The 27288-nt window shown below is 37.3% G+C and overlaps 1 protein-coding gene across 5 annotated transcripts in view; it reads left to right on the forward strand.

The window, feature by feature from the left end:
- Positions 1-13169: 13169 nt before the first annotated feature.
- Positions 13170-27288, forward strand: part of LOC139121555 (laminin-like protein epi-1) — a 64235-nt gene continuing 50116 nt past the window's right edge. For 3 of the 5 annotated variants that reach the window (XM_070686558.1, XM_070686559.1, XM_070686560.1), the window contains exons 1-12: positions 13170-13786; positions 15409-15639; positions 17143-17256; positions 18067-18283; positions 19374-19505; positions 20001-20179; positions 20638-20743; positions 21665-21923; positions 23089-23227; positions 25754-26047; positions 26615-26724; positions 27066-27283. In XM_070686558.1, coding sequence (XP_070542659.1) covers positions 13400-13786; positions 15409-15639; positions 17143-17256; positions 18067-18283; positions 19374-19505; positions 20001-20179; positions 20638-20743; positions 21665-21923; positions 23089-23227; positions 25754-26047; positions 26615-26724; positions 27066-27283 — 2386 coding nt within the window. In that variant the 5' untranslated portion in view covers positions 13170-13399. Of the gene's footprint in view, positions 13787-15408; positions 15640-17142; positions 17257-18066; positions 18284-19373; positions 19506-20000; positions 20180-20637; positions 20744-21664; positions 21924-22581; positions 22709-23088; positions 23228-25753; positions 26048-26614; positions 26725-27065; positions 27284-27288 lie in introns of those variants that run through there. The other 2 variants (XM_070686561.1, XM_070686562.1) reach the window with 2 other exon arrangements.

Consider the following 27288-nt stretch of genomic DNA (forward strand, 5'->3'; position numbering starts at 1 on the left):
CGGGAACGGAACGGGAACGTATACGTCATCATTTTCTGCGCGCTCTCATCATGTTCTGATGATGTCAAGCGTTCACTTGTCGTTTGGCAGTCGTTTTCTACGTGAAACGGCCACTTTCTCGTACACCTTTTCCGAGAACGATTTTCACGCTCGCTTCGCCATAGACTTGATATTCAAACTGACCTTCCTTTCGTTTTGTATTGTTGCTATTGGTTTTATCGATCGCCGTCTGATTTTGAGATATTTTAGGTAACAAAAAGGAAAAAGTACCTCCTGCAGTGCACTCGCAGGCAACGGCACACGCGTGGTAGACGTTACATTGCACTGCTGATAACGTTCAGTCTGGACTGAAATTAACATTGTCATTTGTTTTACCTCACGGTTTTTCAAACACAAAGTAAAATTTCAGTAGGGATTTCAGGTTTTTATTTCTGTGTTCTATTAACCTGATATCAGGGCAAAATCCTGTAGACAATGCGACTGTGTGAGTCGGGTGTGTGAGTCGGCACGCATACGTCTTAATCTAGAATTGCTTCAAGTCTATAAAATCAAAATAGAGCGACATGAAATTGTTTGTATATAAACTTCAGTAGACTGTAGATCGTTAGGTGAATACAGACATGTGAACGTCGCTCGGCTAGCCAGTTACTGCTGCCGTGGAAAGCAAGTGGAAAGCAAAGCGACAGGGCCGGTGAAGTCTTAATCCGAATCTGTGCAGAACGTTACGCGTACGGAACGCGTCGCCACTCTACGTTACGTTCTCGCTACGGACGAAATCTTAACCTCTCTAACTGATACTGCAGCACAGTAGATCACTGAACATTTACAATAGACTATCACTCATCAATAATAGCTCGAAATGTGGTGTATGCCACTATATATATTTATTATCATATGGGTCATCTCATGACCTCTTGACTGAGTGTCACAGTCACTAGTTACTGTAGTGTCACAGACAGTCCACTGTTCATTGTTCAGCTGAAATGATACATACTCAAAAGACGACGTTATGCGCAGCCAATCGCAAAGGTTTTATTACTTCTTATGATTTTACAGGTGTGGCTGAACATCTTTAGTTTCACAAAGATCATGCAGATAGTATCAAATCGTCACCACTCGAATGTTCATTTTCAATCTCCCTAACGGCCTATTCATCAACCAACCCGGCCATCTATTGGTTCAGCTGTTTCCGTCAGTGAAAATGTTGTTATCAATATCAATAGCCATTTTCCTTTCCTTTGATAATTCTTCAGATTTCTGACTTCCCGTCACATTTTAATCATTTCTGCAATGTTCGAGAATCAAATTAAATCTTTCACAATATATTGCATTCGGGTAGAAATCACCTTTCATCGTATAAAAAAAAGTTGAAAATTGTCCCGAGAGCTTCTGAGTTTAATTTGTAACTTGGTGTATTGTTAGTTTCGCATGATTAAAAATTGATTCGCGTGAGAATGAAGTGCACGCATACCTGTCTTTATCATTTGAAAGTATGAAATATAGGCCTAACCTCATTCTTGTTTATTGTGATTCTGTGGTTCACGCATTTATGCTACCATTACACATGTAGTATTCTGACTTATGCATCGTGCGGCGAGAACAGAGGGGTTTTAGCTGCAGGTAACTCGGCAGGATAGAATAACCCTCAAAACCTTTTTCATTAGAAAGGAAAGGTAGGGGGAAGCAGCTGGCAAAAGAGGAGGGCAATCTCTCAAATGTAACTAACAGGAAGGTAACATATCCTGCAGATGCTATTTTATGACTCACTGGGTTTATTCACATGATAATTCTCAGACAAGTTGTTATAGTTGTCTAAGGATAAATCTATTTTGCAGATGATGAAATAAACCTACAAACACACATGTTTCATTACATGTCGGAAGACGTATTCAATTCTCTTGCAGTTAGGGACGGAACAGAAATTACAGGGAGGAGGGTCAGAGTTTTTGGGGTGGTTCGCTATTTTTTGCGCAAGCATTTTTGAGGGTTGTGAAATTTTACACATGCTTTTGAGGGAGGGTCACCATTTTTGTGCAACTATAAGAAGCAAAGATGCGGCCAATATAGTGCTTGGTCCATAAATATCAAATCATTAATAAAGGAAGTCTTTTGGGCAAACTATTAACATTTTCCCCTACACAACAAGCTATATCTGTAATTTTGTATATTTTGATAATTTATGAAAATGTACTTTGCTCATTTATAGGCAATGGATAATTGACCGAGTGCGTATGTGTACAACAAATTTGGGTTTTGAATTTCACCGAAAATATTGATCCACTATACATTGCCAAACTATAACACAGTTACTGTTCCTTTTGATTTTGAGTAGCCAATTGAACTGCAAGTTGTTGATAGAATTATGTATCGTGAAATGTGATCGTTTGTCATCAAATTTCTTTAAACCTTGCTTTAAAGTGAAAAAGTGATTATTTGTAAAAGTTGAAAAGTATTCACTGAAAGTTTAAAGATCAATGAGAAATTATATTATTGATATGGACTATAACGCACGGGGGAGGGTCACTGTTATTTTTGCGCATGAAAATGGGGAGGGTCACTTTTTTCTTGCAAACACTTTTGGAGGGTCACTATTTTTCGTTCACCGTCATTTTGAAAAACACCCTCCCCCCTCGTAATTTTTGTCCAGTCCTTTACTTTTCAAAGTCTCAACGATCTTTGTAGAGGTAAATTTGTCTTCACAACACTTTAGTAAGTCGAAGAGTTTTGACTTGTTTAACCGATGGAATTTTGTGATCGACACTGTCATGCACGCTGAAGTCTATCGACCTCATGAATCAGCTGCAGATGCATTTGCAAAGTACGGTTTGCGGGATAGGTTGTGTGCTATGCTACTTCAAGTCGGCTTCTCAGGTATGTCATAGCGATGTCTGTCTGTCTATCCGTGTGTGTGTGTGTGTGAGTGTGTGTGTGTGTGTGTGTGTGTGTGTGTGTCTGTCTGTCTGTCTGTCTGTTTACATGATAACTCAAAAACGCCTGAACGGATTCAAGTCAGATTTGTTACACAGGTACCATATACTACTTGCAAGAACTGATTAGATTTTGGTTAGTGTGGCTTGCATATTAATGAAGTTATGCAATATCGTTTTTTTCCGTACAATGGTTTCCCTATGGAGACGGTAATGACAGTGTAGACATATATCAAGAAATACTGCACAAAATTTCATGAAACTTTTCACAGATGACAATCTAAGAACATTATGATGATACTGTGAGTGTCATGTCAATTATCTTCTCATTTGCATATTTAATGAACTTTTGTTATTAGTGAGATAATTCTGAAATTCCTGCACCAAACTTGATGATACTTGCAACATATATTGATCTGATATATATCTAATTATACTTAGAAGCATTAGGCAGTGTCAAGTTAGTAAGTAGCTCATTTGCATATTTTATGAAGGTTTGTAATTAGTCATATAACTCCAATATAACTTCACCAAATGTTATGAAATCTGCTGCAGATACTGATCCGACTGATATCTAACTGTAGTGTAAAGCATTAAGTAGTGTGAAATTAATTAAGGGTTCATTTGCATATTTAATTAACTTTGTAATTAGGTATGTAACTCTGAAATTACGGCACTTAAGTCGGTGAAATTGGGTACAGATATTGTTTTGATAATTATCTAATTGTACTGAGAAGCCTTTGGCAGTGTCAAGTTAACAAACAGGTCATTTGTATATTTTATGAAGTTTTGTAATTAGTGATATAACTCCAGAATAACTGCACCAAATGTGATGAAATTTACTGCAGATACTGATCCGACGGACATCTAATTGTGGTGTAGAGCATTTAGTTGTGTGAAGTTAATTAAGGGTTCATTTGCATATTTAATGAACTTTGTAATTAGTGATATTACTCCGAAATTACAGCGTTAAATTTGATGACACTTGCTACAGATGTTGATCTGATAAATATCCAATTGTACTGAGAAGCATTGAGCAGTGTCAAGTTAAAATTAGCTCATTTGCATATTTCATGAAGTCTTATAATTAGTCATATAACTCCGAAATAACTGCATCAAATGTGATGAGAACTGCTGCACATACTGATACGACAGATATCTAACTGTGTTGTAAAGCATTTAGTAGTGTAAAGTTAATTAAGGGTTCATTTGCATATTTAATAAACTTTGTAATTAGGTATATAACTCTGAAATTTCGGCACCAAAATTTTGTGAAACGTGCTACAGATATTGATCTGATAAATATTTAATTGTGCTATGAATCATTGAACAGTGTCAAGTTAATTTAGGGTTTATTTGCATATTTAATGAACTTTGTAATTAGTGACATTACTCTAAAATTACAGCATTAAATTAAATAAAACGTGCTACAAATGTTGATCTGATGGATATCTAATTGTCCCATAAAGCATTGAGCAGTGTCAAGTTAATTAACAGCTCATTTGCATATTAAATAAAGTTTTGTAATTAGTGATTAAACTCTGAGAGTACTGTGCGAAGTTGAAAAAAACCTGCTACATATAGTGATAACATATATCTCATTGTTCTGTGAAGCGTACTACTATTAATGAATCTGTTGTAAAACACGTGAGCATATTCAGTTCATATCTGGTTTCGTTAATGCATCGAGCACTTCAGCAGCAAAAGGAAGATGGCATCGCGTCTAACTTAGTCGAAGTCCGCAATTTATAGATAGATCTTCGATACACCTGTCACAAGTATTCGTTTATTTTCAATGAGACGTAATTTTCCTGTAATAGCCTAGATATTAAAACATCCGAGAAATCTATACAAATGCAATTTAATTCCTAGGAATTGTAACTTGTTTACATCAATAGTTCATTTGCATACAATATATGTTCATCTGCAGCTGTCCATGCTTTTCTTTGTCGCCAGACAGACGTTTGCAAAATGAGGCAAATGGCTTCATTTCCTTGAAAGATTTCAGGTTCAAAAGTTTCAAAGTATAAACTCACACGAGACATTTTCTTTGTCCGAAAATTTGAAGAAGAGGGACTTTGTATCAATGATAAACGCCACTACCCCAATTAGTTATCAAATGAAAACGGATTACAAGTCCATAGCTCATTGACATCAATACATATAGAACAGTTTCATTTCCCCTGTGTACACTTTAAAAATTAATATCTTCATTAAATGAGCATCTCTTCAAAGATTCTATTTATCATCATCAATTGTAGGAATTACTAGAGGACGTGACCTTCAAACACGTCTTCACAGGTAAAAAACTTATTTGTCAATTACAAGCAAGAACCTCTACGGCATTAATTAATGATTCTGAAACCGTAGTCCCATGGGAAACGAACGGCGTATCCCTGTATCCTTACCGTCGTACGGAACAGCTGACTTACAGCCTTTAAGAAACATTTTTATGTATCTCGCATAATACATTGGTCAGTATACATCCTCAAAGATTGAGTCGTGAAAAGCTCATTGACAAATGTCTGGATGGTGTCTCAGATGTTTTCTCAAGTATCCAAACCGTTTTACGACATGATAACTTCTCAACCTAGTGACTGGATCTAGGTCATGAGCCAAGGGTCTGTAAGTTGACTGAGATAAAATTCAAAGTGTATATGAGTATGTCTGTGTCTGTTTGTGTCCGTGCGTATCCTATGTGTGTACACGTAACAAATCTCTGTGAAAGAAATTCTTGTACGATTTAGCTGTCTTAACATTTGTCCCAGGCGCTGGTGAGGAAAGTACACTGAAGTGTAATTATAACATAAAACAATTTCGATAAGAGTCTCAGTTATTTAAGTCTGGCGATAGTCTTGAGTTATTTTTCAGACTGAATCAGCCACTGGTCTTGAAGAATAGTTAAATCAATTGATCAGTCATTAAAAACCAATTAAAAGTAATGGCCGGCTAATGACAAGTGTACTGAATTGTGCGATGTCTCTTCTCTGGGTGATTAATCATTAATTACACTTTTTCAGGGTTCGTGTCGGGCTGATTAAAAAACCAAGAACAAGTCCAACGCTAATAGTCCTGTAACACATATAGCAGGATAGTACTGAGTAAAGCGAGTATGTTCTCAATTACTTAATATGCATAATGGACCCAGTTTAGGAGGTTGTGTCGTTGTTTCTTCCCACTGCCCCTTTTTTGTCTTCTTTATTGTTTGCTTGTCTGTTTGTGGTTTTTTATTGTTAATCAAGGCAAATATCATCAGGGGACTCATGCAATGGCCTCCCTCCCTCCCTCCCCATACTTTCTTTCGTACATGCCATCCCTCTGAGACAAACCGAATTCCAACATGACCGCCAGGCGGCCATTTCGTTTCGATTTCTGTAAGAGACAAAGTCACCTTCTTCAAATTATTTCGGTAATTTTCTGTTTCATATGAGAAACACGGTAGCTTGTTATTGGTCAGATCTCTAACCCCTCTCTGCTTGCATATACCACGGTCCCTCCGCAAGGACCGTAGTATATGCAAGCTTTGAGCATAGTAGAACTCTGATGATTGAAAATGCATCATGCTTCTGTAAGCAGAAAAACATGAACAACTTCTCACAAAAAAACCCAAAAATAACCGTAATAATTTAGAAAGATGGCGGCTTTTTCCCTTTGCTGTACAGTGCCACTGTGACTACTCTGAAATGCTGGAACCGATTTCTCAAATTTAACACATGGACGGTGAACTGTGACGTACATTTAATCTTACATGCGATACGATTAAAATGACCGTCAGGCGATCATTTTATGTCGATTTCCTCGATTCACGTCACTAAGGCGTAGGAAACAAATCCAAAGGGGCAACCTATGTTTTGTCGAAATGTATCTTATTAGAATTAATTTACATACTTTGTATATTATTTGCATTTAATAGGCGTGCAAAAATCAAATATTTCGGTACGGTTCGAGAGATTTTTGCAAAAACGGTGATCAACATTTCAATTCCCGATCCTCAACCTAAGTCTCCTTTTTCGGCTACCATGAAAATAAAATTGTAGTTTTGGTTTTCACTGGTTACTTTTTTTGGTTTATTTCAGATTAGTGCGAAGCATCAATTGCAAAGAACCAGGACATGTGATAGTTAAAGGGAAACAGTCATTGGAACTGCGGCTGTGCGAGTTTCTAGTTTACAAACAATGTATTTCATGCACGATATCTAGATGTACCTCATCATCATAGCTGCAACATTTAAATTATACGATGTAGATTATGACAGACATGTTTTAACTTTCATCAATCACCATCTTACCTTGGAACAGTGTTTGCATTGGTCGTATGGGTTCCATACGACCTTTGAGCGCAGTTCCGACGACTGTATCCCTTTAATTTCTCAAAAAACAAAGCAAACAAACAGAACCAATATATATATATATATATATATATATATATATATATATATATATATATATATATATATATATATATATATATATATATATATATATATATATATATATCCAGTAAGAAGACCAAATATCAGATGTTCTTGTTCTGTGACATAATTCCAGCACAGTTACTCAACCGTTAGCTATACTGCTTCACACTATCAGGAATGAAACGGGGAATAGCCAAGTAAATAACAATCTCTAAATGCCTTCAGAATATCAAGTCTAGGGGGGCGTCCTAATCCGTTGGTTTTTCTGTAAATGAAACGAAATGTGTATTATTATAATGGGGAAGGCTTTGGATTGATTCTTTCTTAAAAGGTACCATTCCCGACTTTCCCCGTATAATTTTAACACATTAAAATCACGCCAGGTTTCTCTTCAAAACGACTCTCCTAAGCTTATCTTTAGAGGATCAGATAAAGATATATTCTACAAATATACCAGATGTAAAAATTGAATCCAGGGCGGAATTCCGTTAAAACCAAGGTACGGAATTGTGGTTGATACGAAAACAAAAATTAAAATCGGCAGGTTTTAAAGAGTGCACTTGGCTCGGGCGGTCCGAGAAATGTATTATGATTATGCAATCGTTAAACAACAGGTACAGATGATATTTCGACAATGCTGTTATATGGGTTCAACTTAACGTTGGAAGATGGTGTGTTTACCGTGTTTGGGAAGTAATGAAGGGCGACACTGATCGATAATGCAATGCACAAGGCAATTTAATCTAAATTTAGAATATGTTTTTGCTCGCTCCAGAGATATCCATGATGGCGTTTATCAAACTGTAGGGAAATGGTTTTTTTTATTTACCGACTTGAACGAAGTCTAAGTGTACAGTTGTGGGATAAAATATAAACGAGAAAGATGACTTTGTCAGTGTTTTCTCTCCATGTTTATTTAAAGGGCCAAATTTCTGCCCCACTCATCAAAATTACGGGGCAGACTTGACATTTCAGGAGGGCAGTCACTTTTGATGTTGAATTTGCCTTCCTGGGAGCGCTTCTCCGATATCATTACGGTCTTCACCCAGTTCTGTTGCGTCGTTTATGTCGCCGCATGCACCATCCGTAATCGACATCATGATCTTTGTCAGCTTGTGATGTGCTCGGCTGCTTTGTCACCCACAAGTTTCCCCGAATTGGGTGGTTTAAATCCATGAAAATATGCACAGATCCCCTTGCGTCGACCAAACGATTGTGTTGCATTGCAATACACAATGCTAAAGCTAGAATTTTCCCACATTCCATCATTGATATACACACTTCCCTTCACTATGCGTTTGGGTCACCTCATATATCAGTATATATGTGGACATATTTGATCACTTTGTTTTGTGCGCGATTTTTGTGCGCGGGCAGACAATGGCTCAGAATGCACAATTTGCGCAATCGCGCAGTCGAGAGAAAACCCTGCATCATCACTCTGAACTTGCAACTGGCATTACCTCTTCACTGTTGATCATAAGAATTTGGGGTGCTCAAAGTGACGTTATGGGTGACGTCACACTATCACTATCCATACTGATATCGATCCCGTATTTTAATTTTGTCAACTGATTCGAAAGGCAAACTGTGGTTAACTTTCGTCATGATTTTGAACATGACGCATTCAAATTCAGGTGACAGTAAACTATCGGGTTGTTATCTGCCGTACACCATATCCCAGCATCAGTGTGGTTTTTGAAAACGTCATTTATTACTTTGATTTCACCTGAAAATTTGTCATCCTCACCCTGTCTCACATCGATTCCCATTGTGCTTTCCTATGACGATTCGTCACCATTAGTCTTCCTGTTCTGCACATCTGTCCCTTCGCAGATGTTACACTGTTGTGAATTCTAATACTTCCCTCACCTTTTTTCTGGCAAGTTCGCAGTGAACGTGGCGAGTCGCGGGCCAGATGTTCTGACGGGGGATCAATCACTCACCCATCCAAACAGCATACCAACATGATGGAAAGACTTGATCGAGGCCTGTAGCGCGTGCTTCCATTGCTTATCTTACACAACTGTCTTTTCTGTATGTGATAAGTGATCATAGTTCACACAGTGAATGTTGTTGAAAGTGAATCACTCACAGGTGCTACACTATCCTAGCCATTTTACTTAAAAAACCCAAGCTTTCAAGGGGCAAACCTATTATTTTCAGATTACCTTTTCGTTAAAAAATATTTTTCACAAATTCCATCTTGTTATTTATATAACGGAATGCTGTCTCGAAAATTCATTATTGTTGTTGTTGTTGTTGTTGTTTCGATGTCTTCCAAGTAGTTTGGTCCTTTTTTACGCCACTATCGGTACAACGCTGAAATAACCAAGCTTACACGTAACAAATGCGACCTTTTACGGGACACCTTTCATAACCTTCTACTCCACTGATCACCGAGAGACAAAAACCTTATCATCTCATGACAAATTGCATTGATTAATCTAAAATTCATTATTAATACGTCTTTTGGATACATATGAACACTTACAACTTTCAACTCAAAGAAACTTGCTCGAATGGTACACCACCTCGAATACAACGTAAAATTCCCCTCTTTCATGGGTCTATACTACTACTACTACTACTACTACTACTACTACTACTACTACTACTACTACTACTACTACTACTACTACTACTACTACTGATAATGATACACGTTAGAATTGTTTACCGAGTAGACCAGTGCGAAAAAAGCAGGTACACATCGCGGGAGGGCGCTGTATCGAGGTGCAGAATCCAGCACATCATATCCAATGACGATAACCATCGTTTGTGACAAATAGAAGCACATACCCTGTGGACAAACGAACAACACAAATCTTTCAAGTTTTTCTGTTAACGAATTCATGTTAAACTTCTTGGATGGTAAACTGTAATTGAAGACAACCATGAAACAACAATGTACAGGTTCAAACTGTTCTTTTTAGGTTACTTTGAGTTTCAGAATATTTTTTGTCAGCGTACCCTCTTCTATAAGCTGATATCCCAGGCTCGCAACAGTCGGCACCGAATAAGAGAGAGTGTTAACGTCAATTGATGATAAAATATGTTAACGCCTAGCATCTTGTTACTGCTCAAGTGTTAGACTTGGACCGTTCTGACTTTTACTGCATTTTTACGACGCTTTTTCCATATTAAGGAGAACTGAGACAAGTCATTGACAAGTCTTTTCGTGATAGTATGAAGGACTATTTTCAGTGAATGTGCAACATTCTCTGAAAGAGTACCTTACAAGTTGCCCTCTTACCAGCTTCCAAGGTACTGAATATGAATGTTTCCATCTTGGGTTTCTCTGTTACCTTTCTAATGACAAGTTCAGAAACTTTATAAAAGAAACTATCACTACCAGTAGAGTTAACGAAGTAAAATCACGCCTTTACCAAACCCATGGATAGAAGCAGGGAAAATGTTGTTGTTGTTGTTGTTGTTGTTGCTTGATTCCAATTACATTTCCTGGCAAAGCCTTAGGGAACTAGTTTTATAAATACAGCCTTAATTGGATGTGCATAAATACAGCTAAATTTGACGTGCATAGTTGCTCAAAGAATTTTTCTGTCTGTGGCTGAGTTCCCACAGCACATCTATTACAATTACCACCTTTGTATGATTAGTTAGGGGAGAACCATTTGATTTCTGGGGGGTATGGAGGAAGTGGGTATGGGAGCAATTTTTTTTTCCTGTCAGAGTGACAGCAATTTTTTTTCCAAATGGGGTAGCAGTGCAATTTTTTTTATTGGTCATCAAGTTTGTAATGCGTTGTATATAAGGTAGTCGTCATTATTTACGGCCTGAAACTCCGAAATTTTGAGTGACCCCCCCCCCCCGCCAACCATGATGAATTTGAGTAACTTCCCTCTCTAACTCTGAAATTTTGACTGATCCCCCCACTTAGAAAAGTTAAATACCAATACATGTAATTGTAAAATTTACAAAATACAGCAACAGTAAAGACCTTTCAAAGCCTGATGTACCCTGCTAGACTATCATCAGTTATCTCATGATGGTTCAAAAAAGGTGAACCCTTAAAAATGAAATTCAAAGTCACAATAAAATAAAGATATAAAAGCTCACGAAGTATCTAACCATAAAGTATATTGTTTAATTTGGATAGGTATTATGACAGGGTTTTCACTAGGATATCTGACCGGGCAGAATTTGAAAGTACAGGGGGAGAACACACGAGAGGCTTAGGGGGAAAGTGGCACAGGGGCTTTCCCCTATCTTGCATGGAAATTTTTAAGATATTTATGTGTGCAATGGTGCAGTCAGGTGCAATCTGAGAGGTGTTTTTTAATTTTTTTACTAAGTGAAACTGTTAGAATACCCCAAGAGGGAAAGCACGAGAGGGGGGTTCCTCCTCTCGTATTGGAAATTTTGAGAAATTGATATGTTTCATGGTGCAATCTGAGAGGAGTTTCAGTTTATTTTGCACTCGGTAAAACTGTTTGAAAATGACATTGAACACTGATATGTTTTACATTTTTTGCATGATCAGTGTTTGAGTCACAATATTCAACAACCAAAAATGACAATACAATTTGTGAAAAAAAGTTCATATAAAGGAAAGTGAGGGCAACTCCACACATCGGCTCTACCAAGTTTGTTCAATATTACGATATGGGGAATAAAAGGATCATTGCATTTATTTTGTGTGGAATACATGGCGAGACACCAGTCAAATAACCCCCTTTAGATAGTGCCTATGCCATTGACATATTGCAAGAGAAATCCTGAAATATGATTTCTTGGGTCAGAAAAGGGAAGGAAAACATTGAGTTTACTGAGGTGTAAAGTAGACCTATGTAGTGCATGCTTATATCATAAGTTCTGGGGGAAAAAATAAGAATTGCTTGTGGTAAAAATATTTGCAGGCAAAGAATACATGAGAATAAAGTTTCCAAATTTTGCTAATTTCTGGTGCATTGTGAGAATTTTTGTTTTCACTTCTGTCTGTTATGACATTTTTTTTTCTCAGGCCATGACAGGATCAATTTTATTTTTCTTCTATCTCACCTGGGGACAAATTTTTTTTTTCTCAAAATCCTCCATACCCCCCCAGAAATCAAATGGTTCTCCCCTTATCATTTTACTTTTGAGATATACTAGTACGCATTTTACTTGAAGACCTGACACTGGACAACCTTGGCACATGATGACAAAACATTTGCAGAATAGGCTTTCAATTTGCAAACATCCAATACATCTGATGTATATCTCTGAATGATGTACGAAGTTAAGCGCCAAAAAGGCCCCCCAAAAACTGCTACTGATTGATTTATGCTATCCGTGGCTAGTACGATGCATTTTATACAATGATTGACCACACAGTCCCTGGTGGAAGGAGGGACTGTGGATTGACCGTTATCTTACAATTCAAAATACACTGACCCCCTTCTATTGAGCATTTCCAAAGCATGATGACCCCCACTATAACCAAAATCAAAAAGCGGGATGACACCCCCCCCCCCCCCCCCTTGAATCAAACCACTCCCCCCCCGGCCGAAGAAAGTGACCAGGCCCTTACAGGGGCAATCTGCGGTTCATTAGTCTCTGTGATGGCTGAATCGGGTTGGAAGCGCCGAGGTATATACTTGACAAACTTGTACTTTGAACGATCAAATTCTACAGTCCTATACCATGCTTATGCTTCATTGAACGTATTAAACATGAGTGACAGTGAGATTAAATGAAAAATGTAGAGTTAGGATGGAGTTTGGAACAAGGACAATATCCGAAACTTAATATGAATCCTAAAGTTGAGCCAATCTCAAATTTCGTTGGTCTTCGTGTGGTGGCGCTAATTACCGGGCACCTGTTAAAGCTGTTACGTGTCTCGTTATTGGAACACAAAAGTGAAAGGCTTGACGACTCCAGCTTCGCTTTCGCTTGTAAACAATAGTTTTGACGATGTTTATGGACATCTTTCGTTGACGAAACGGAGCACGACATATTTGCTTAATGTTCTTAGTTTGAAAATCGTACAAGGCGACTTGCTACACTCTGTAGGAGAATTTCGTGAGAGACTCGGGACAGGTTTAGTGATATTTTAATGGCGGCGATGTTTTTCAGCGTGAAAAGACGTACAGCAGCTGTTGCAGCCAGCAGTGATGGCGTTACGGTTGTTTGTCTACTGTTGTTGTTATTCCTGCCTGTTAGTAGACAAGAAGCAGTGAATGTTGCACTCAACAAACCTATTCTTGCACTCGGAACTTGTGGTTCCCCGGCAGAGATGTATTTCTCGCACAGTCAGGCCAGTAAACAGCCAGCCGATCGAATTGATGAATATTGCGATGCTCAAAATCCAGCTTTAGCACATCCTCCCCGTTACATGGTCGATGATAATGTAAATACCTGGTGGCAAAGTGCTTCAAGAATGAGACTTATCGACAGTGGCATTGTAAGACCAGATTCTGTAATTACACTTGAGCTGCAACAGGTAAAAACTGTATTTCTATATTGTAATACATCACTTTCGCAGTGAAATGACGTTTTCATCTATCTGTGTATGTTTTTGGGTGAGGCAGCCCGTCGATGACGTCACGGTATAGAACTCATCACTGGGTGGAGTCGGTATTACAGTATTGAATACTGACTGGTACATATATTTTTCAATTTTTACTGAAATTTAAAAAAAATCCCTATGTATATGCTGAGCAGTAAGATGCAAACTAGTGGGTTATAACTGCCTGATATGTTGATGAAGGCTTGTCATTAAATTCCCTCAAAAAAGGCAGTTCAGGATGCATTGTCATTAACCCTTAAAATTCCTGTTCTGACCATGTAGCCTGCATTCGTGTGATAGAAAAATATTTATTATCAATTCATAACGAGCCCTGGCAGACACCTTATCATGTACATGTAGTTTGTTTAGTAAATTTGAAAATTTTTGGTTAGATTGAAATGTTGAAATATTTACTATTTGGAGTATTGGCATACCGTCTGACATATTCTGACTAATTTAGAAAATTTATCTAAGATGTTTCACTGCTAATTTGTTCAGGTTTTAAATAACTCTATAGCAGTGGCTGTATTTCATATGTACTGCTTTAACAATAGCAGTTTTTTCTGTAATTTGCAATTATAGGCACCATATTACTTTTCGCTGTTGCTGATTACCTCTCAGAATACAGCTACTGTTGATGTATTGATAAGGATAAAAATAGAATCTGCAAATGCAGTTTTATCATTTGTGTATTACATCTACCTTGTGGTATAGCTGACTCACTAGCCATTACTTCTTTCAACATTATATATTGGGGTTCAAAAAATTTTTCTCTGCTATATCTATTTTTGAGCAATTTCTTTGCATGATTAGGCTTTTTGTATATCTTTTGCAGTTTTTGTCAATTGTAATTGAAATAAGACATTAGCTTTCAACCAATATAAATATCTGAGTAAAGATGCAGGTACAAATGTACATGTACAGTGTAATGACAATTACCTGTGAGTATACAGGGTTGAATTATCATACCAACCCTAAATTCCAGTTGCTGAACTTGAAATAAATTTCTTTTACATCCTTTTCTTCCCAGGCAATCATTTCATCTGTATTCATGGATACTGGGAAAAAAAACATAGTAACCAGGCATGACACATTGAACTTTTCTGAAAGCATGTGCAATTGTTGAACTTTCAGATCTTGCACAAGTTGATTTATCCATCTCAGTGTCAATGAACTTTGCAAATATAATTGGCACAAAGGAGATATTCAACAATTTCAAATTGGTAAAAACAGATTAACTAGTGTACATACCTTTTTACATGATTGACAAGACAAATTAACCCTGTGAGCGCTGTAATTTTTCCCGCCAAAATTTTCGTGAAGCATTTTACCAGTTTTGTGAATTTTTCTGCAATTTTTTTCATAATTTTGGACCAAATGGACATCACTTTCATTGGCTACAGATTTTTATCATAATTCTAGCAAAAATTAGAAAAAAATTGACTAGTCAGTGTATATGTGATAAAGGCGACAAAAATTTGACTTTGGCGCTCAAAGGGTTAATTTAGGGTAACTTTGATTTTAATGGCTTTTTCTCATCTCCATTATTCTATCAGGATTATTATATAGAAAGTATCAGTATCACCATGGGAGATTCCAAACGTCCAGGTCAGCTTGGTGTTTTCAAATCTAACGATGGTAAAACCTTCAGTCAATGGATGTATGTTGTCTCCGCAAGTACGGAATGCCAGGATGAGTTTGGAGTTGACCCCAACCTCAATGTCATTGACTTTAACTCAATCATTTGCAAGACCTACACGTCGGTCACGGCCAGAACAGAGGAAGTGGTAAGTGGGCCATTTTCAGTCACATGTCAAGCATGATTGCTATTTATTTATAATCAATAATCAAACTTCATCATATTTGAGCAATAATGTAACTCCTACCAGCCAATAATAGACAAAAACAAACTGTGCAGGACATTAACCCTTTGCACCCTCGCCCCCAGGTGACCTATGACATTATGCGGACATTTTTGTCCGAGTCGGGTTCAAAGGGTTAATGTATGACTATAAGGCAAAGCTGAGTACATTATGGAGAGCAAGGTTTGCGTGAATCTATTATGGGCCGGGAGGGGGTACATTAATTGCTATTATTTTACATGATAGTGAATTTGTAGATGTAGGAAAAATGTGGTGCCACAATGTTGGATTGTGGGATACATTATCAGTAAGTAGCTGAGCTAGGGTATGACGTCACAAATTTCAATGGTATTGACAAATGTATAATGTAATATGTCAACAAGTTTTAGTTTCTTGTCAACTTGCAATTTCTAATTATGGCTATTTTCTAATATTCTAAATTACTGGATCCTTGATTGATTTCAGTCTTTAGAAATGTAGAGGTGCTATAGCTTTCAACATGTACACGTACTATAGTGTCAGTTTATATGTTGCACTTTCCATATTTATGATATTAGCATACATTTCAACTTAAAGTTTGTTATACGTTAGGTTCTTTCAGTCAAGAGGGCAAGATATTGATTTTTTTTTACAATGCAAGACATGAGATGAACTAAATGATATAGTAAACACCTATTGCCTGGTCATGAGGGCTATAGTGCCCGTCTATTACCCCGAGGGGCTGTGTGTTACCAGAAACACATCGCTATTCCCCGAGGCCGTAGGCCGAGGAGTATAGCGATGTGTTTCTGGTAACACACGGCCACGAGGGGTTATAGACGAGCACTATAGCCCGAATAAAGACCAGGCGATAGGTGTTTTATAACACACCACATGCTCATGTTGTATTGTTATATAATTTTAATGTGTTTTGATATTTTGCACCACAACAATCCATTGTAACAAGTTTACTAGGCGATGTTTCCACAGCCGTTTCAGTTGTACGTGGTAGTACAACTTTCTATCAAAAAATATTCTAAGCATACCTAGCGACATCCTTAGTTGCACTTTAATCTTTTCCGTCGATGAGCTGTTCAAGTTCCTACGCTGTTGGAATGTTGGAAAATGTTGGAAAATCTGTTTTAGACAATGTGTCGTCACGTATCCCGGACGCACATCACGTTGCAGTCACCCGCCATTGTTGCAAAGCTGCAGACGACACTACGGTCACGTGACCAGACACTTTTCCAAATTTGGTCAGGACTATTTCCCTAGGGAAATAGCTTTTCAAAAAATACCCTCTGACGTCACCTTTTTCGATCTGATGGGGACTAGACGTATCTATTTTCTCGTCACGTGACGTATTCTAGCGAATCGCGACACGGAATGAGCATGTGGCGTGTTATAATACAAAATAAATGACAGTGTTTCTATTTTAATTACCTTTAGATATCATTCAATCTGCCAGTATCAGCTTCCTTGAAAGAATGGACCAAGGCAAAATATGTTGAATTTCGATTTTTCAACATGCCTACGTCGTTTGGTTTTCTTTCCGACAGCTATGTAAGTACAGGCTCTAGTTTTTATGTCACAAAGCCCTGCTAAGCTATTCTATATCTGAAATGAGTTGTGAAACTTTTACAACAAACAAAACACACTGTCACAATATAATATGTACATGGACGTCACCTGTGATAGAGACTGTGTTAGATGATTTATAATACATTCACTGTCCTCTTGGAACACTAGCAGTGGACAGAAAGACAGAAAAATTGATCATGTAATGTCTTTGCAGATAATGTGTACTGGTCTGTTTGACTTAATGCGAGGGGGTCGTCCTGTCTAAGCATAGCCTCTTCCCAGAAATTAGCAATGAATGTCGAGCAAACGTGAAGCAGATTCAGAATTGATGCACATTCGTAGTTCAACAGTGTTGCAGCTTTACCATCACTGCAAGACTTTGCCAAATAAAATTTCATTGTGTCCTGTCGTTTATATGAAGCTGCTTCAGCCGTGGTTACCAGTGTCGGTACAGCCACCATTTAAAATTTTGGACTTGCACAAGGGACGTCGGGACGACCCCTTTCCTTTAAGACTTGAAATAGACGTCATGGAGCAACGCATTCCAAGGACTACAAAAGTTTATTGTTTATTAAAATTTTGCTCAGTTTTCGGATATTTGTTTTGATGGCAGAGTTTTAGGTCGTATAAAAGAACATATAGATGAAAGAGTACAACATAATGAGGGCTATGTTCCAGAATAGGACTCCATGAACCGACACTCAATCATTAGTTTGTAAATGCTAGCTGTTTCTTTCAAGATACAAACAATCACAGTCACTGATAACTCTTAACATTTATTTTTACCCCAAGCATCACTACACCGTCACTGAAATCACTGTAATGGCAGAGTGTATATGCAACGGACATGCCTCTGCATGTACACTTCAGCCTCTGCCCGGCGATCCATCCCGCAGTGCCTACCAGTGTGTCTGTGAAGGCAATACGCAGGGTTTAGCTTGTCAGGAATGTCAACATTTCTACAATCAACTGCCGTATGAGTCTGGTGAAAACGGATTTCAATGTGAAAGTAAGTGCAATCAATCAATTGTGTCTACATCAAGCAATTTGGTTAAACCAAACAGGAAACTAATTCTTATCCAGGGGTCAGGGGTCAATGCACCTAGGGTTCAGGGGTCAGGGGTCAATGCACCAATTTGCCCGTAGTCTGGGACTATGTACTCTTTTACCAAGATCAGTGGTGTTACTGTTCCATAGGATTAATAAACCAGTGAGTTTTAATTTACCTGTCTGATGAAGAATCTATGAATGATGAACATACTACAGCAGGACCACCAGACTTGCCTCTGATACTTGTCTGTTGAGTACAAAATATTGATTAGATTTGCATAAATCTGCTATTGTCATGATGAATTTTATACGCAAATTAACGCATATGACTCTTTAATGAGTGGGTTGTCACTGAAAGGCAATATTGTAAATTTTCCGTCTCTGACTTGCTTTTCAACAAGCTTCTAAAACTTTTCTTTCATCATGGTAATCACAGAATTTATATACAATGGACACATCTCTTTTTGTGTACACTCCAATGTCTGCCCAGCAATCCATCCCACAATGCTTGTCAACTTATTTGTGAAGGTTTTTAAGGAAGTTTGTGCCTTGAAATTGAAAGACTTAACTTTTGCCGAAACTTTCCTCAAAGAAACTTTAAGTCATTGCCTTTCGAAATCGAGAAAAAAAATCAGGGGTCACCATGCAAATTTTGGTACTGTTATGAAATAAATTACCCAATATTTTTCAAAATTCGAAATTCAAAATGGCTGCCATACTCCACGGGGGAAAAGTACAATTTTCAACATTTTAGACAAATAAGCCAGTGAAAACTTTATTTACTCCATTAGCTTCAAAATGAGCCCCACAAAGGTACATGTCATGGTAGACCAAAAAGGTATTGTAAAAGTTTGAGAGTCTGAATATCTGTACATGAGGTGCATTCCGCCAGTGAAAAAGATAGTACTTTAATAGAAAAACACGTCATGGTCTGTGTGCATGGTGAAATGATAAAAATTTTTTCAGTACAAAAAATTCCATGTGACTGTGACTTATCAAAGAAAAGTCAATCTTGATTAACCAAACTTGATGAATTCTGTGGTCCACAGGTTGTAATTGCTTTGATCATAGTGAAAGTTGTTACTATGACGCACTGGTTGCCATGTTGAATCAGAGTCTGAATGCTGATAATGTATATGCTGGCGGTGGAGTCTGTATAGATTGCAGAAATAACACTGCAGGTAAGGAAAAAAAATATCATCATAAAGAAAATGTGTACTGTCTGATGATCTTGCCCATAATTGTAAAAACACAGAAATAGAAATTTTCACTCAGAAGCGATTTTGTTTGATTTTATGACCATACCACCAACTCTGTAAACGCTCTTTATATTTCACATGTATATGTGTAGATGTTATGAAATACTCTGACTATTTACATATAAAATGAGCAAAAGGTCAGCAGGCCCTCAAAAATTTTGAATTTTAAGAAACCAGGCCTGTATCTTGCATCAATGCTTGCAAAAGCCCAATCACCAAATATTTTACTGTTTTCAAAATGAGAAGATCATGTACCTCAAATAAAGACTATATGTACCTCTTTTGTAAGAATCATGATATTTCAAACCTGCATTTTCAGACTTTGAAGTAATCTTTGAGAATATGTCTGGTCTATTTGACTAGAATAATGATCATTGCTGCTGGCGAGACTGATTTTTAGAACTGAACTCTTTGCAGGTTACAACTGTGAGAAATGTCGGGAGTTTTACTACAGACCCATTGATAAAGTGCAAACTGATGAAGACGCATGTCAGTCGTGTGACTGTTTCCTACCTGGCACCCGGGAAGACCTCAACATTGGCCTGTTACGAGGTCACTGTGTCATGAATAATGAGACGCAGCGACCTGCGGGAATGGTAAGTGTAGTTTCTCTCAAACTCTGTGTGTGAGACAGTATTTGTAAGGGAGTCCAGATCAAGAACAATATTTTATTTTCTTGCATATAGTATCATGACAGCCAGATCACCTCTTCATGTATGAATAATCTATGCTGTATGATATAAATTGCATCAATACGTACCATAGTGCAGTTTACCTATTCAGTTTGTAGTACAAATTTTAATAAGAACTGTTTAACCCTTTGAGTGCCGGAATTTTTTCCACAAAAATTTTAGTAAAACATTTTACCAGTGTAATTTTACTGTAATCTTTTGGATACTTTTGGACCAAAAAGATAACATATTTCAGTTGCTACAGTTTTTCATCAAAATTTTGGCAACAATAGGAAAAAATTGACCAGAGTATATTTTATAGAGGTGACAAAAATGGACTTTGGCGCTTAAAGAGTTAATCTCTTTCTTCTCTGTCACTGTAGATGCCTGGTGATTGTTTTTGTAAAGTGAATGTACAAGGAAACAAATGCGATGAGTGCAAAGATGGATTTTATGATCTGTCCGCTACTCATGTATCTGGTTGCCTAGGTAACTATTCTATGCTCTATCAGCCATTCTCACATGTCATCCGTTGTTGATTCAATGCTATTATCTTGTATATGCATGACAACACTTTAAAATTTACAACAACAGTATTTCTCTGTTTCATTCTTTGTTTTTGTGTTGCAGCAGATTTAATTTTCAAAGGATAAGGTTAGACAAATAGTACCGTACTTCAGATGAGATATTCTGGTTGCTGCGTACTTCTTCTGAATCAACTATTTCATTTTGTGGATGTCATCTACTTTGTTTGACAAAATGCTTTGATCCATTGTGTGCACATATCCAATGTAGGCGCAGGAATGTATGATGATCCAAAACATGAATTCTGGTAGGGTTACGCCAGCCTGTATTGCAGTGTTCAACTCTTCTGCTGAATCTTTGCTCACTGTAATATTCACTTGACTTCAGTGTACCCCAGTACATGAAAGAGAAATACAGGTGAAAGAAAATAAAGGCTAGATTTTCAAGTTTATTTGCAGAGAGCAACCACAAAGCTGTATGGTACTCAGTTCTGTAACAACAGTTGTAATATCAGTCATGCATGTAAACTATTGTTTGATACCTGTACAAATTTTGTCAAAAAATGAAAAAAAAATTAATTTTTGAAAGAGCCAGTCGCTGTAACTTTTGATGATTTTTCCTCAATTTTTTGTGTATTTCATTTGAAAGGCTCATCGAGAACTGTGATGAAACTTCATACGGTAACCAAGTTGATGAACCAGTTTGTTGGTATTCTAAAAACAATCTTGATTGTAACTAAATTTTTATTGACTCTCTTGAAACAAAAGTTTCACCAAAAGTTACAGCCACTAGCCATATAAAAAACACCATTCCTGAAACATTTATCCCTCAATTTGTTTTCAATTATGTTATATCAAAAATTCTTCTTTTTCTCCATTAAACTAGACTGCAATTGTGTAATAGCTGGAACCGTTGACAATACCACAGTCTGTAACAAAACCAGAGGGCAGTGTCCATGCAAGACTTATGTATCAGCGAGAGATTGTGGGCAGTGTGTAGATGGCTACTATGGCATGACTGTTGCCAATCCTGATGGCTGTGAACCCTGTGGTTGTAACGTTGGTGGATCTGTTGATGAAACCTGTAGTCCAAGCACTGGAGAATGTACATGCTGGAATAATATCATCGGCCGGCAATGTGATAGGTATTGATGTTATGAAAGCTCATCAAAAGTTTGACTGAGTACTTGTCACCTAATGATTATAAAACCACAAAACTGCCAATAGTATTGTAATTGAACCTGCCACTTGTACTGTAATTCCCGTGACAATATTACAGAGTTGCCAAGATTTTTGAATAAGTGTTATTTATATCAACAGACTTCATGTCTGTACTAAATTTTGTCAAAACTCTCATGAAAAATGTGATAAAATCACAGCTTACAATGAAGGCAACAAATACTGGAAATGAGTGAAAATTGTTTTCACACATTCTGACATGAATTACTATAACACAAATCAGAAACCAAGCAAAACTTTTGCTGTCGTGGGGCTTTGTTAACTTATAAGGTATAAGTTTGTTTATGTGTCAAGTAGATGAGGGGTGAGTTTTGTCTTTTATGTGCAAATCAAATTCCGCAGATTGCATGCTTCTTTTTTGTCTGCCTAAATCAGTACCAGTGCTTGTATGCTTTCCCCATGAGTGTCCAATTCTACTCTGTTGATTTTCTTCATTTTTCTGTTTGTGCTGAGTGACAGGCTAATATTTATTTGACTGGTAGCATTAATCTTTGAGAAATGCATGATTAGATGTCTAGTCCCTAATGTTTCCCATAGCTCTGTGTGTTATTTTCCCTATCTTAGCTTTTCTCTCTACTCCTACACTGCCCTCTCTCTCAGCTGGTATTCTGTCTGGTGTCAAAGCGCCCTCTAGTGTTAAGGTGTATACAGATTTGTCCATTGACACAACACTGACCAGATGTACTGGTGTGTAAGTATTCATCAGCAGTTATATGTAACTTTTCTCTTTATTGTTGACTGCTTCTTAAAAGATTAAAACAATCACAGTCCTGTGATGGAGTATTTCCAGTGCTTTTGTAGATGACGCAGTGAAGACAAATGAATTTGGTTTCCTATGATCTGATTCAAAGCAATGGAAAAAATTATAATTTCAAGGAGTTTGATCATTTTTATGAAAGTCTCATGATACCATCAGATTTGATGTCTGTTGGTGCATAATGCAATGGGAAAACCCAAAATTTTTCTATGGTGGCGGTTGTGTTCTCCGGTGTTGGTATAATCCATTGTTAGACATCAGAATATTCAGAACTTTATGTTGCTGTCATTGTTTATATTGCAATTTCTTTTCAGTGTCGAAGTTGAATCATATTTTCCTGATGTACATTTTATCAATGCTGAGTTTGAATCAATGAATGATCCACAGTGGTTTGCAGATAGTGACACGTACCCTGGATTCTTCTGGTATGGATATCTGGCTCTTTCTGAAGGGGTAAGTGATGAGTGATTAGTCAAGTGATGGTATGTGCTATTGATCAGTGATGGTATTATTGATCAGTGAGTGGATGAGTGATCTGTGATGATTTAACCCTTTTGCCACCATGGTTTGGCCCAAACCCATTGTAATAAATGGTGATTGTGGACCTGTTTACAGGGAATCAGGGGTGAACAGGATAAGTGATCAGTGATCATGGAGTAAATTATCAGTGATGATTTCAGTGACCAGTGATTGAATAAGTGATGAGTGACGGAGTAAGTGATCAGTGATGTGGTAAATGATCAGTGATTGTGTAAGTGATCAGTGATTGAGTAAGTGATCAGTGATTGTTTCAGTGACCAGTGATTGAATAAGTGATGAGTGACGGAGTAAGTGATCAGTGATGTGGTAAATGATCAGAAATGAGAGGTAGCACAGGTTATGGGGGATTTGGTCAATGATCAGTAATGAGGGATGGGGTTAATGATCAGTGATTTGGAAAGTGATAAATGATTAGTCAGGCAATGATGAGGGTTGCTGATCAATTATCACTGATGGAGTACATCATGCACATATTCTGTCAGTGATATGTGATGGGGTAAGTGATCAGTGATTGGGTAAGTGATGAGGGGTGGGCTAAATGATGAGTGAGGAGTGATGGGGTAAGTGATCAGTGATTGGGTAAGTCATGAAAGATGGGGTTAATGATCAGTGATGAGGACTTGATTCCAAACAATTTGTTTATGGCATTGTGATGCAAAAAGTCGCTAATAATATCGATTTGAATTGAATATTCAAATTTCAATTTTTGATTTGATGTAAATTGTCAGGATTACTTATAGAATGCTAGTACATGTTGTTAAGAAATCAAATGTGAATTCTCACTACCGTAACTCTTGACTACCTTGAACGCCGGATATATCCGGCGCCATATTGAATTACCATATACCTTGAGTGCCGGAAATATCCGGCACAGTTAAATAGGCGTATTTGCTTCGTTTTTGTCCCTAAAAATCCTGTAATTTCGGCGTCGGCACGCAGCGCGACTAAGATTGATGTATTCCAATCTGGCCTGAATGTGATTGCGCCCCCGTACGTCCGAGTATGGCCAAAATCCGGAAGCAAATGTCGTGACCCATGACCTTGACCCTGAAAGGTCAGGCTGATCACAGAAGTGTCGCGCTGATTGTTTACAGTTTTCAGAAGTACGGACGATTGCGAAGATGTTTATGGTTTTTTTTTTTAATGAAATGAAATGTTTATTTATTGAAAACAAATGATTTATTTGTAAATATGTTCTATTAACAGCAATATTCGTGAATGAAACTAGAGGAAATATAATTTTTTACTATAAGCCAGTGAAATTTTATAGCAGCCATATTATCAATATGACTGGTCACATGACTGGTCATGTGTTTGGTCATGTGATATGTTGTTCCCTAAAATGTATTTTTAAATATTGTGAATTATTTTTTGATAAATCATAAACATTTTAGATGCATGTTTCTGCAAGGAAGACATAAAGCAGTGTTTACAAATATAAATGTGTTGATTTTCAAATACAGAATCATGTCAGATGCCGATGTTTGTGGTTCATTTACTCTGCCTTTTGTGAGAAAAATCTTAAATAGGTACATCTATAAATAAAGTAAAGGGTAGTTATTATTACATATATGTAAAGACAATGCCATGAAAATTGCAACTGTATTCAAATTTGCGTCATTTTATGGATTCAAACACGGTCCCTCCAGACTGTGATTCAAAACACTTCCTGATGCTTCAAATATTCATATTCTTTGCCAACTCTGGTCACATGATGTGTCATGTGACCAGTCACCTGACCTGGAAATACAAAACTTATGTATGAAAAAGTGGGAAATTTCATGCTGATTCAGAAAATATATGGTTTATTGGTACTTACTTAATTTTTACTCCAAGCAGTGTTCATGCAATGACCACACCCAAGATTTTATCAATATTTACATAAGGGGTCTGGTATATAGGAATACATTCTTGGCCTTGGTAGTCAAGGGGTTAAATAGCTTTTGTCTTGTGCTAAACGGGCAAACAACATTATATTACAATGCTCTCTGGGTGTAAAAGTCAACTCGTCACCATAGCAAGAGTTCAAGATGGTGATCTCATGAATGCTTTTAACAGTTATATAATCACTTTCATGGCAAAGTGGTCTGTCTGTTCATAAAACTAGCTAAACTTCGGCATCTTTTTAACTTTTCAGGCATTTCTGGTGAGAAATTCCTGAATAATCAAAACTTTAACTTTGGTGTCTGTAGTCTTATGTATTTTACCCATAGATTTCTGCCATAATGAATATGTAGTGGACCGCCTTAGACTTTATGACTTACTAAGGTGGGGCACTTATATTTCAGGTACTGGAAATTATGAATAACAACATTTTTGTGTTGAGTTTCAGTATTTTATGGCAAGGATAGTAAAATACTTATAATGGTTAATGAAAATTCTCAGGTATTGTTGTCAGTACTGTACATTCAGATTCCCCATTTTCATTTTTCATGGCAGGATTCAAGTTCTGTTACATTAACAATTCCATCGGGGACTCGATTCAGTGGCCAGTATCAGCTTCTTGTCCGTTATATTTCGGATGTGGCAACAGGAATTTCCGTATCCCTGACTAAGAACAGTGGCACTTCGCTGACCACTGCTTCAGCTTCCACTACACTGCTACAGTGTTCAGACTCTTGGTGTTACCAAAACCTTGACAATGATGCCACGTCCACTGATGTGTTCAACTTAGACTCTGGTGATTGGAGAGCAACTGCTACTGTAGGCACTACAACAGGACAAGTTTTGCTGGTAAGAACTCTTAATTTCTGGCCAAAATTTGCAAACACATTACAGTTATTTCCAGAAGTACTATCACAGATGTTTAGTTAGTTTCCCGTGTTTGGGCTTTGAAGGCAATTTTTGTCAGGATTTATTTCCATTGATCATGTGACCAGTAGCTCACAATACTCTTTTCATAATTTACTATTTTGTTACTTTTCTCAGTTAGACAATGTCAGTTACGTTGTCCTTCTTACTAGTGTCCCCTCAAGTTCATGAATAAAAACACTTCAAGGATTCAAGTTCAAAAATTAAATCTCATGATATATCGCTTAAAGAGATCGAGTGATATGATATTCTTGTTTTTCAACAATGGACTGTATGCTTACCTCCCAATTCCACAGATCAGACTGCATTGACAGATGTTTTATGAATTTATATCTAGTGGAAGAATATTGTGGCTATGTATATCGAGATAGGAGACCATTTGCCCTCCTGATGTCCAGCAAATGGTCACCTGCCCTTGGGCACATGGTCCCTTGTTTTGTCTATAATGTATAGTAGACTCTAAAATACTTTTTTGTCTCCGTTCGATAGGATCGCATCGTAGCTTTACCCATGGAATTTTTGTCTCCAGAGAATTTACTAGGAACTGACACTACTACGCAGTTTGATGTTGACTGTGATGTGCGCAATAATGAAATGAAGTAAGTGAAACTTATAGTCAGTGAAGCTGCAGGAGATGAAATCCTGAAGGTCATAGATCGAGGTCATAGTTCAAATAAAGCTGATGTAACAAATCACCAATAATTTACCACTTCCAGTCGATCATCTTGTGTATTTTTGTAGTCTTTCGTTATGTCAATTATTCTTTTAGAAAGTTTAAAAAACAGAAATTCAAGTCAGCTGATTAGTTTCAAACTTGCTGCAAAAAATCAATCGGGTGAAATTAGCTCATTATTTCATTGTTGTTATGGCTTTCGTTGGTACAAGAATTTTTTTCGTATTTCATTCCAGAACTCATATTTTTTGAACTTTTTCTTTCCAGCTCCACTGGGAATATTGATTTCTGTTTGGATCAAGTCTTCATCCTGACATCCTACTACCTTCAAGGAGCTTTGTCATGTGACTGTGATCTGACAGGAAGTTACAACAACTATTGTGACTTGTATGGTGGTCAGTGTTCGTGTAAACCTGGTGTTGGTGGTAAACGCTGTGACGAATGTCTGCCAAGCTATTATGCCTATTCCAGTCTGGGATGCATTCGTAAG

The sequence above is a fragment of the Ptychodera flava genome, chromosome 21 (assembly GCF_041260155.1).
Source record: "Ptychodera flava strain L36383 chromosome 21, AS_Pfla_20210202, whole genome shotgun sequence".
NCBI classification, from domain to species: Eukaryota; Metazoa; Hemichordata; class Enteropneusta; family Ptychoderidae; genus Ptychodera; species Ptychodera flava.